The sequence below is a fragment of the Denticeps clupeoides genome, chromosome 4 (genome assembly GCF_900700375.1).
Source record: "Denticeps clupeoides chromosome 4, fDenClu1.1, whole genome shotgun sequence".
NCBI classification, from domain to species: Eukaryota; Metazoa; Chordata; class Actinopteri; order Clupeiformes; family Denticipitidae; genus Denticeps; species Denticeps clupeoides.
The window spans coordinates 33,958,742-33,971,124 of NC_041710.1; the positions used below are offsets into that span (position 1 = coordinate 33,958,742).

At 46.5% G+C, this 12,383-nt stretch overlaps 1 protein-coding gene across 3 annotated transcripts in view; it reads right to left on the reverse strand.

Moving 5' to 3' along the window:
- rap1gapl (RAP1 GTPase activating protein-like) overlaps nucleotides 1-12,383 on the reverse strand; it is a 29,546-nt gene that overhangs the window by 15,088 nt on the left and 2,075 nt on the right. For 2 of the 3 annotated variants that reach the window (XM_028977590.1, XM_028977589.1), the window contains exons 9-16: nucleotides 12,301-12,354; nucleotides 12,120-12,203; nucleotides 11,824-11,924; nucleotides 11,583-11,712; nucleotides 11,084-11,245; nucleotides 10,709-10,780; nucleotides 9,111-9,197; nucleotides 8,761-8,916 (exon numbers count right to left, since the gene is read on the reverse strand). In XM_028977590.1, the coding sequence (XP_028833423.1) occupies nucleotides 8,761-8,916; nucleotides 9,111-9,197; nucleotides 10,709-10,780; nucleotides 11,084-11,245; nucleotides 11,583-11,712; nucleotides 11,824-11,924; nucleotides 12,120-12,203; nucleotides 12,301-12,354 (846 nt within the window). Of the gene's footprint in view, nucleotides 1-7,066; nucleotides 7,138-8,760; nucleotides 8,917-9,110; nucleotides 9,198-10,708; nucleotides 10,781-11,083; nucleotides 11,246-11,582; nucleotides 11,713-11,823; nucleotides 11,925-12,119; nucleotides 12,204-12,300; nucleotides 12,355-12,383 lie in introns of all 3 variants that reach the window. The other variant, XR_003749565.1, reaches the window with a different exon arrangement.

Sequence of the window (12,383 nt, forward strand, 5' to 3'; positions counted from 1 at the left end):
TTCGGACCGGATCATAACAGTACCCCCCTCTTAGGCACGACACCTGACGGGCCACGCAAAGCAGTCCATGAAGGAGGGAGGGAAGTCCATACTCTGAGTCTTAATGATTCGAGTGGACGATGAGATGAGTAGAGAAGAATCGAGTCGAGACGAGAAGAGAAAAGATGAACAGTTGAGATGAATGATAAATGAATGAATGACTGGTCCGGTATTCACGATGGACGAGCGGCGGTAGTTCTGCGCAGACAGCTTCAGGCTAGTGTAGTACCGCACCTTGTCCGCCGTCAGCAGCGCCTGCCGCTCACGGTCAATTTCCGGCTCGCCCTGCTGAATGGCCGCTCCTCACCATCAACACCACCACACATGGGACTTTCTGTTACAACCTTTGGTGGCATGATGAGGCAGATGAACAGAGAGGAGGACGAAGAGGTGACGAGATGACGAGGAAGAAGGACGCAATCGCACGACGTCATGATACAGGGGTTTAATTAGTGGAGGACAGGGGAGGGGATGGGAGGAGAGACATCCGAGATGTTGGAGAACATATAACACATCATTGACCCGATTGCAAACAGAAACAAACAGGGCAGCTTTATACATTAGACACAGGTGAAAATGATTAGGGAACATTAAACAGGACTAACGTTACCCCTTTTGGACCAGATCATGACACTCTCCAGATCTATCCACAAAACAGCTGTTGGACAGGAGAGAAGTGAGACAAGGTGACAGGCAAATGGAACTATATGGGTGGTAGTAGCCTAGTGGTTAACACACTCGCCTGTGAACCAGAAGACCCGGGTTCAAATCCCACTTACTTCCATTGTGTCCCTTAGCAAGACACTTAACCCTGAGTGTCTCCAGGGGGGGACTGTCCCTGTAACTATTGATTGTAAGTCGTGTCTGATAAATGCTGTAAATGTAAATGTAAATATGACAGGACAGCTAAACCAATGAGACCACTGAAGAGCCATTTCTGCTCTTTAAGACTTGAGTACACTGACTGCCAAATGTTTAGGGAGGCTGCAACCAATGGCGACAACACCATCAACTTGGAGTAGTACACGACGTCAGTGAATAGCTACATCGGCAAATGCACTGATGACATAAACAAAAGATCTAATAAGAAGCTGTGGATGACTGCAGATGTACGTGAGCTGCTCAAAGCTGGAGACTCTGCCTTCAGGAAAGGTGACAAGGTGGCCCTAAGATCAGCAAGGACCAAACTGTCTCGAACCATTAGAGCAGCAAAAGCATGCACACATGCAGAAAATTCACAGCAGCTTCCAGGACAGTGGTGACACACAACGCATGTGGCAGGGCATCCCCGCCATCCCAGACTACAGGACTAAAACCTCTTCTTGGAATAGGCATAGGAGGAATATCTTCGCAAATTTCACTCACGAAAGGCTGCTAGACCAGACAACATCCCTGGAAGAGTTTTCAGAGAATGTGCAGACCAGCTGGCAGATGTTCTCACAGACATGTTCAACATCTCACTGAGCACCGTCGTTGTTCCTAAGTGTCTCAAGGCCTGCTGGGCCTGAACACCTCCCTGTTACGTCCCTGGTCTAGGGTCAGGGACATAGGAGCAGAAACTCCAAAACGACATGAAAACACTTATGGCTAACCGTTTATTACAAACAAGGACATTGAAACAACAAAACACACACAAAACAGGTCTGGGCAGTCTAAGTTAGTCTTGTCTTCTGGTCACAATCCTTCACTTCACAGCACTTCCTTCTTGCTTCACACCAACACCCTCTCTTCACCAACAACACCCTCTCTTCTTGTCCCAAAGCAGACGCCATTTTGAGTCCTCTTCCTTATTACAGCCCACCAATCATGGCAGGAAGGGGGAGGAGTCCAATCATGGGCTACAGAGAGAGAGAGACAGAAAGAGAGACAAACAGAACACACCCATACTCTGCCCCGGGACATCACACTCCCTCTGCAAGTGGGTCTTGGACTTCCTTACTGAGAGACCTCAGTCTGTCTGGATGGGGAACAACATCTCCAGCACCACCACACTGAGCACTGGGCTGTGTGCTCAGTCCAATGCTGTTCAACCTGCTGACCCTCAGGTTTGCTGATGACACAACTGTGGTGGGTCTCATCAGCAAGAACGATGAGTCAGCGTACAGAGAGGAGGTGCCACGACTGACGGACTGGTGTAAAAAATTTCTGAACGTGGACAAAACAAAGGAGATGATTGTTGACTTCAGAAGACAATGGAGGGACTACTCTCCACTGAACATCGATGGTTCCTGTGTGGAGATAGTCAAGAACACAAAGTTCCTAGGTGTTCATTTACAGGAAAAACACCATCTAACAGCAGTGTCTCTACTTCCTGTGGAGGCTGAGGAAAGCCTATCTCCCTCCATTCTCACCACCTTCTATAGAGGAACCATTGAGAGCATTCTGACCAGTTGCATCACTGTCTGGTTTGGGAACTGCACCATATTGGACAGCAAGACCCTACAGCAGATAGTGAGGACAGCTGAGAAGATCAACAGAGTCTCTCTACCTTCCATAACGGACACTTACCACACACATTGCATCCGGAAAGCCACCAGCATTTTGAAGAACTCTACACACCCCTCACATGCACTCTTCACCCTCCTACCATCCGGAAATATGTACTGAAGCATTCAGGCCCTCACTGCTAGACCCTGCAACAGCTTCATCCCTCAAGCCATCAGACTCCTGAACACTCTAAATGACACCCTCACAAACCCTCACACACAAACACACACACACACACACACACACACACACACACACTACCTCTGTTATATTGCTTGATTATGTGTTATATAATCTATTCATGCATCATTCCTTTTTTATTATCTATCTATAATATCATCTACTAATGCACTGTTCCATTTTGCACAGCAATATTTGCACTATTTTACTTATTATTCGCACATTTATTTATTATTCATTTCACCTGTTTAGTGTTGTCTGTCTCATTGTTGTCTACATGCTTTTGTTAAATGTTATTCTTGCACTGTCTGTTCCCTGGTTTGCATCTTATGTAGCCCAGTTTTTCGGTGTCACACATGTGCACTTTATGTCAGTATGTACTTTGTCTAGTTGTTCAAATGTTACATGTAGCACCAGGTTCCCGAGAAACGTTATTTTGTTTCACTATGTACTGTCTAACATGTATATAGCTGAAGTGAAAATAAAGCTCAACTTCAACTTCAGTTGTATTGGATGTAAAAACCTACTCCAACTTAATACTAATAATTCAAAAATAATTATTTGGTTACTATAATTAATTATTATAATATATTTTCAATAGTTTGTTATGACTTCCCTATGTATTTCTTTGTGTCTGTGTGTATACAGGTGCTGTGCTGGTAGCATTAGGTACAATATCAGGAAAAATTCATTGCTCTCCAAAGCTGAAACTTGATTTAAAGATCTCTTCCATTATGAACAGTTTCTAAAATTAAGAAGGACAATTATGCAATTTTCTATACATTTTATATTAAAGATTTTGGTGGATACTAACACTGTATGTGTCAGGATTGCCTGCAGCTGGGCTCCACACCGGAATCCAATCCTGACGCCCCATAAATGCCGGAAGTTTCCGCCCGCTCGGGGTCGCTGGCATTTTCGTGAACTTCAGTTAGTAACACTGTTTGTAATTTGAGTTCTGGCAATCGCCACACGCCTACGGGTTAGTTTTAGTTTGTCTGTATTTAAGTTAAATCGTTTTCGGCCACCGCGCCATTGTTTATTTTTATTTCTTTGGTTATTGGATAATAAAACCCCCTTCCCAGTATGTCAGACCTCTGCGCTTCCTTCCCCCGTAAGTCCGTAGACGTGACAGAATGCCAGCGACCCACCCAAAAGCGCAGAGGTAGAAAGCAGAGGAGAAGAAACGCCGCGAAGGACGCAGCCCGGCGCGGCTAACGCGGACGCCAGGGGAGAGACGCGCCGCCCGTTCTGGTGGAGCGTTTTCTCCCCGAGAAGCCGTGGTACGCGGCGCCGCGTGATGACGTCACCCCCGGGAAACTCCGCGAAACCCGGAAGCGACAACGTCGGCGAGTGAGTGGGCGGAGCGAGGACGTTGGCGTCGGCAGCAGCGAGGAAGTGACGTGGGCAGCGAGCGCAGAAGATGCGACCCCCACGATCTTCGCCATGTCGAGCCAAGAACTCTGCGCTCTGCTGGCAAGGCTCCCCGTGGACGACACGGACGACGACGAGAGCACGGGAGACGAGAGTTGGGCTCCGCCCATCGCGCCAGTCTGCGATCGTCGCAAGGTCCGTGGGGACCCACGTCACTTCCAGGGGGGTGAGAAGCGGCAACAACAACGGCGGCGTTCCTCCAGCGAGGAGGTGGGCAGCCTCCAGCCCGAATGGCCAGAGTACTGCCCATGGGAGCTTATCGCGCCATGGGTCCAGGATGTCCGCAGGGTGGACGACGCTTGGAGTCACCGGTGGGAGGACACGGATGACGAAAGCGATGATGACGTGGATTTTCGCTGGGCGGTCGGTGCCGGGATGGCTCCGCCCAGCGTGCGCGTCCGAGATCATCGCGGCGTCCGTGATGACCCATGTGACTTCCGGGGGTACGAGGTGGACACGGACGACGACCAGGATGACGCCGTTTGGCCAGTCGGTGCCGGGATGGCTCCGCCCATCTCGCCCATCCAGGATCATCACGAGGTCCGTGGAGACCCACGTCCCTCCCAGCAGTGTGAGGAAAGCTGGTGGAAGAGGGCGACGGGAGGTCGCCAGCCAGCAACTGCGCTGCCGGGACTGCCTCGCAGGGAATCCTCCATTCCTGCTCCAGTCGCCGACCCGCCTTCCCTCTGCCCGGACGTTCCCCAGCGAAATGGCAGCGCAGCACCAGCGTCCACACCTGCTGGAGAAGACGTCCACCCCAATCCACACCACACACCTACCACCATCTCCAGCGACGTGCCCAGCCCCATGTGGGACAGCCCAATTGTCCCGGGACCCTTCAGTGGGGCAGCAGACACAGACGAGATCACTACCATCCTCACGTGTCTGACTGGATCAGCATGGGGCTGGAGCACAACCCTCTGGCAGCAGGGAGAGACAGACAGGAGTTTTCGGGACTTCCAACAGAGACTGAGGGCGGAGTTTGATCGGCCTGAGCCAGGGATCGAACTCTGCCCCTCCACCACATCCAGTGCCAGTCAGGATCCGGGGCAAGAAGACCCAGCACTGGTGGGCGACGAGAAGGTCGCTCCTCCCGAGATCCTGGCTGTGCCCCCTGAGGAGGTCCCGGAGAGCCCAGAGAGGGAGCCAGACGACCCTCTGTTCTGTCTGTCTCTGTCTGTGTGTGTCTGTGTGGCATATGTGTCCGTATGTCGCCCCCACTTCCCCTCTTTGTGTCCACCAGATGGCGACCCAGCCGCGGAGCCGAACCCCAGGGAGGAGGTTCCTGACCCGAATGTGCTGGTCCAAGGCGAGGTGGACAAGCCCCAAGGTACCCCTAAGTCCAGCCGGGGGGGGTGCTCCCCCAAAGAATTTTTTGGGGGGGTGCAGTTCGGGTTGGGGACTCCTCCTGAGGGGAGGGGAGGTGGGGAAGCGATGGAGCTGGGTCCTCCGGTAGCCAGTGAGGAGGGCGGGCCAGGCATGGGCCTGCGTCTGCCTCCAGAGGGGTGGAGCGCCATAGAGCCCCCGGGTAGGCATGAGGACCCAGCTGGGACAGGCAGGAAGAGGGCCTGCTTGTCCCAACGGACGCAGAAGGGGCTAGCCGGATGGTCTGGCAATGCCCCCCCTTGGCACCAGGGCCGTGCAGCGAGAGGGGCTGCATAGTCCCAGAAGGCACCAGCCTGGGGTGCCTGGAACAGTCGCCGGAGGCTCTGGGACAATCTCCCTGCGCGGTGCAGGGGGTGACACAAGACGTGTCAGAGGGGACATGTGGAGACAGGGCCCACACGTACCCAGATGGATCGGCCCTGATTATTGTGTGCAGATACGGGAGTCCGGGGCCGCCATGCGGGACCATGCCGGGGAGCCAGGCCGAGGGTCCGGGGCCGCCATGCGGGACCACGCCGGGGAGCCAGGCCGAGGGTCCGGGGCCGCCAAGCGGGACCACGCCGGGGAGCCAGGCCGAGGGTCCGGGGCCGCCAAGCGGGACCACGCCGGGGAGCCAGGCCGAGGGTCCGGGGCCGCCAAGCGGGACCACGCCGGGGAGCCAGCCCGAGGGACCGGGGCTGCCACGCCTGACCACGCCGGGGAGCCAGCCCGAGGGACCGGGGCCGCCACGCCTGACCACGCCGGGGAGCCAGCCCGAGGGACCGGGGCCGCCACGCCTGACCACGCCGGGGAGCCAGCCCGAGGGACCGGGGCCGCCACGCCTGACCACGCCGGGGAGCCAGCCCGAGGGACCGGGGCCGCCACGCCTGACCACGCCGGGGAGCCAGCCCGAGGGACTGGGTCCTCCAAGGGGAGGATACAGCAGGGCAGGAGCCCTGTGGTTGCCGCCATCCGCCCCGCCGCCTCCACTGATGGTACTGTTGGGGCTCCGAGGACGTAGCCCTTGGAGGGGGGGCTCTGTCAGGATTGCCTGCAGCTGGGCTCCACACCGGAATCCAATCCTGACGCCCCATAAATGCCGGAAGTTTCCGCCCGCTCGGGGTCGCTGGCATTTTCGTGAACTTCAGTTAGTAACACTGTTTGTAATTTGAGTTCTGGCAATCGCCACACGCCTACGGGTTAGTTTTAGTTTGTCTGTATTTAAGTTAAATCGTTTTCGGCCACCGCGCCATTGTTTATTTGTATTTCTTTGGTTATTGGATAATAAAACCCCCTTCCCAGTATGTCAGACCTCTGCGCTTCCTTCCCCCGTAAGTCCGTAGACGTGACAGTATGCTTGTACATTGCTTCTCCCGCTTAGGCTAATAAGCAGGAATTCAAATACTAAATTAGTTTTGGCATGTTTTTGGTAAGTAATTTTTATTCGTCAAGCTATGAAAAGTGGGAGATGTAAGAACATTCATTGTTTGGTTTTGTTGCACCATGGTCCATCTACAGAGTACAGTGTATTCTGTAGATGGCTGAAAAGACAAAGCGCTACCTGATTTTAAATGGTTTCATCTTTTGTAGTTTCATCTGTGGCACTGTCCAAAGTCCTTCCTGATTCACCTGCTGAACAGACATTGTCAGTTGATGGAAAACACTGTTCATGTCATTAAATTGTGAGATTATTTTAACCATGGCTTTCCTGAAGAGCTGCCATTACTGGTGAAGGAAACAGAAAGTCCTACAAAAGTTTTAAGGCCTCAGCCATCTCCATGTGTGTATCTGTTTTACTTATAGATGATTTCAAACCAATATTGTCATCATTCTTGCAGCATGTACAAACAGATATCAGAAAGACTGAATTCTTTTTTAGGGCCCAAATGAAGTGCACAACTGCTGTGTGTACCTCTGCACACAGAGAGCTGAACTTTGAGGGAGAATATATTTTGAGAATAAATTACACTAATATGTTGATTATTCAAAGTATTGCCACACTGTTAATGCAATCTTTAATAATTAAATGGACAATACTTAATATTTTTGCACAGCCACCAGTTCCTGTTTCCCTGTGTAGGCCTGACAACAGATGGAGCTGTGTCTCATCACCAGAAACTATGGATGAATTCTTCTGTGGCCTGAGTCGAGCCCAGTGCAAAACCCATTTTCCTCCACAACCTGAGCTCATTTATGGGTATTCTTTACATGGTCTTTGTACAGTTTCTCCAAGTAAATTACAAATCATACTTTGTGATTGTAAAATAATGTGTATTATATAATACAGATTTCCTGTTTGGTTAAAGAGTCTTTTTTTCTCTGTCCTTTACCTACAGTTATATAATTAAATATAGTTTAATAAATAAACTTTGTTTTTATGCTTAAAACGATTGACTTCATTGTGCATCGACTTGAGTTTAAATAGCTGTGTCAAAAGACTGTAAAATGTTGATTTGAAATAATACCTTCAGGAAAGTAATAATTAATCACACTCTGCAAATAAATAATAATAATTATTATTATTATTATAGTATTATTATAGTAAGCAAATAATTACAGAATAATTAGTTGTCATGATCCGGACCGGCAGTGGTTACTCCGGATCCGGAGTTCGGACCGGAGTTTCATGTTAGTCTCGTGTAATGTTCCAACGTGACATTAGTATTAAGTTGGAGTAGGTTTTACACCCAATAAACAATGCATTGCCAAATCTTCAAAACTGATAATTGACATTGCAAAAGTATACCATAAACGTCCTGTGATGGGAGTGCACTTCAGGTAACTGCTTGTTATTGATGTGGATATGGACGTTACATTTCACACATACACTCTTACCTTTATTTTCAACAAGTGAAAATTGATGTCTGTATTTCCACTTTTGCAATCACCATTGCTGTGTCTTCTGTGCATGTTATAGGAGTGTGTTAACACCCACCCACCTCTGCCTCTGGTATACCATGATGTTTGATTCAACCTTATCCTCACCCCTCCCCTCATCCCTCGCCATTGAAAAGAAAAAAATTAACTTTTTCAGTAATGCTCTTATTTTAACGATGTCATACCCATCAAACGCTATCAGTGTATGCCACATTAAATTAACCATTTTCAGATAATGTATAATTATCTGTGCTGCTTGAATTCATATTACAGCAAAGAGCAGCCATCATGAATAAATGTGCTTGACATTTGGCAGACTGAGCTTAAATAGATTACTAATGCATCCACTTAAAAAAAAATCTAAATTAATTTATGCACCTTGAAGTTTTCGATGAAGCCACCACCTCCCTCTGGTACACCCTTTCCGCTCTCACTGAGCGAGAGAGAAGATGTTGGATGTTCTCCCAGCATGCACTGAGAGTGGGTGGAGAGCTCTGAATACAATCCTTCCAACAGCGATAAACGAGTGCGCAGCTTGGAGAGAAAACATGCAGTGATTACTTAATTGTTAAAGACCTAATCCGTACAAAGCTTAGAATCACTTATAACTGCCTTAAATTCTACGGTGATTTATTTTCTTCACTCACTGTTAATGTGCTACTCGTATTATTCTAACATTACTGCCACTCATGTACTCAAATAGCTAAATCTTCTGTTTGTGTTATTACCTCCAGTCTGCTAAACCGTTCAGCCTTATAGCAGGAAATCTCAGCATTAATGAGTTTAGTCAAAAGGAATTCTCTTAGAATTGAACCCTACAGAAAGAGAAAGAGAGAACAGTTTGAAAACATTACTCTTGTAAATGCTATACATATACCTTTTCAGAATGATGCCACAACATTGAGACATCTTCCTATTATGTACTTCTTATAGTAATACATATTACTGTGCATTTTGACAACATTGAATGACTTCTTTAACCAATATATAAGCTTTTTTTTTACATTTATTTGACCTTGATGTTTTGTGAGTTAAATGTATGTTGGGAATCATTTAGGGCTGCAACAACGATTCGATTAAATCAATAAAAATCGAATAATAAAAGAGTTGGCAATGAATTTCCTAATCGATTCGTTGTCACGCGACACGAAGATATTTGATTATTAAAAAAAAAAAACTTTAGTTGAGCGCGGAGTGGAGTAAACACACTCGGTCTCTCTCGCACACAGATGCTAGCAGAGTTTGGCGCCTCATAGACAGCGCGGAGCAAAAATAAAAAAAAAAACGAGTGGAGGTAGAGGAAAGATACATGGCAGAGGAAGAGAAATATGCACGACCCAAGTCATCCAAGGTGTGCTAGCATTTCACACTAAATAAACAGAAAAAATGTGCAAAATATGCAAAAGCGACATGGCATGGCATTGGAGCACCACGGCAATGATCCAGCACCTGAAACGCAAACATGTTTGATGAGGAGGAAGGGAGTTCAGCAGCAGGGTAAGTCACTACAGAATCCTACTTTTGTTCCGCTGTGAAATGAGATTATATCTCATTAAGATTAGTTTTCTTACCCCATTGGCAGATAATTTTGCTTGTTTTAAGCAAAAAATCACTTAATTCTGAGGTGTTTTCTCAGAAAACAAGACATAATTTCTTATGCTATTTCATGTGTCTAGTAAATGTATCTCGATTTAAGATTTTTTAGATATTTGGACTGAAAACAGGACAAAACTACTAAGTTAGAAAAGAATTTTTTGCAGTGTATATTCTGTGCTTTGGTCATCTTAAGCTGTGTTTAAATGTGGTGTATAAATGAACGTTGCACTTACCACATTGATGGTAATAATTTAATGAATAAGCTTCAAGTGAGAGAGAGAGAGTGTGTGTCTGTGTGTGTGTTTGTGTGAGAGTATGTGAGTTTGTGCATCTACAGTGGAGTGTAGAGAACTATTTCTGACATTCAAACAAATCCTGTTAAATTTTCTGATTTGTATTGTTCTTTATTTTGTTTAGAAATTATTTATCGTTCTGGCAGCTCAGGTGGAACTTTATTTAAAAAATATATTTGGCAGATGTAAAGCATACATGTGTATGTTTTTTGTGTTAGTCCATTTTAATTTTATTTTATTATTATTATAACAGCTCAAGGAGCAACATGTTTGTGCACTTTCTAAAGATTTTAGTTCTGTTTTTGAATAATGAATGCTTTGGAAATGAATTCTTTTCATGTTTTTTGTTTTTTATTGACAGATTAATCGATTATTAAAATAATCATTAGTTGCAGCCCTAGAATCATTGCTCTGCAGAGGGCACCCAAATGACCTACCTCAGTGAAAATAGGAGGAACAGGGAGAGGTGGACCAAAGGGAGGGACATCAGCTCTGGCTGTGACTGAAACCTCAAAAAAGGTAGCAGAGAATCTTAACATGTGGTTCCTTTTCAGGAAACCCACTGTGATAAGCATTACTCTTACGTAGATTGAAAAAAAATGAAGTCCTGATGAACGAAATGAGTGATTAAAATGACATCTTAAAGCACTTATGTGAGTCACTCAGGATATGCACATCTGCCAAATGCTGTAAATGTAAATACTATACAGATAAAATTAAAATAATAAAATTTCTAGCTCTAATCCAGTTTCAGTAGCATCAACAACAACACTGGATTCAGCTTTTTCTCAGTCTTTCCACTTGTATCTCACCTGGAATGCTCCCCCATCATCCAGGTTTCCAGCTTTAGTCCTTCTGACTGCGATAAAGCAGTGCAGAAAGTGTGAGGTGATGACATCAGAGATGAATGGGGTGTGTCCTTCCTGGTATACTAAAGCAACAATGTCATTCCCAATGTGCCGCTTCCTCTGCAGCTAAAAAACAAACAAACAAACAAACAATAAAGACTAAATGTGAAATCAAGCTAAATCTGCAATTCCTAATCACTGAGTGTAAAAAACATGGGCACCATTCCAAAAAATGTACCAGATGTGGAATCAATGTCTCAGGTAGCAATGTACAGCTCCAGCAAAGTGTCTTCTTACAAATAATGTTTAAAAAATTTCCAGGCCAATGAAACATATTGGGATGAACAGTAAAAAAACAGTACATCAGTCAGCCAGCAGGGGCGCTAGAACTTTGGTAGAATAAATCTTTCTCCATGTTTTTACAGTGAAAGGGGATATGTAATGTGTTTTTACATGTTTGCACCTGCTGAGCATCTCCATCGGTGAAGGGCAGTTTTGTGGCCACATGAAACATAATTTCCCTTCCATGAAAACTTGTAAATACCGCCTCACATCCTGTTTGTCCATGACACACATCCAGACCTCCTCTGAAACTGAGAGATGCAGTTCATTCTGTACAGCAGAATCCCAGTGAATGCATTTCCTGCCATGGTGTAGTTAGGTCCCAGTGGTCCTCACTGGTGTCCCAAATGCTGCAAACCTACCCAGTAAAACCTTGCAGCTTCACTGTCTGGCCCAGAACGGAGAGGAATTCCAGAAACTCCTCACTCTCTTCGTTGTTACTTAAAATATCTGCCTCTGTTATCTAAAAGAGGAAAAAAAAGAGTGAGAGGGTGAGACCACAGAATGATGCATTATTTTTCCTAAATCAGTGTACTCGGTTATGTTAACACACAGCCTCGCTGTAATTTTCCATTAGAAAGACCATGGCCGAATATGTGGAAAAGGCATCATTCACATTTTGTGCTGGAAGAGGGTTGTGATCAGTGATAATCATTACCTGGCCTTCTTTTTGATATAAAACACCAAACTTGAAATTCTGAGACACCCTGTGCTCATCAAATGCTGTAATCAGTTCAGGGGCCTGGAATAAGAGACAGACAGAGAGAGCAGCATATCACTAGTCTTATGTTCTATTAGCAACAAGAATTCAGACAAAAGAAGTGTTGTGAGGCCTGTACCTTCAGGTAACACACTGTTTCAAATCTGGATATGGTCACATTTTCACAAAGCATCTATCAAAGAGATTCAAAACAACACATAG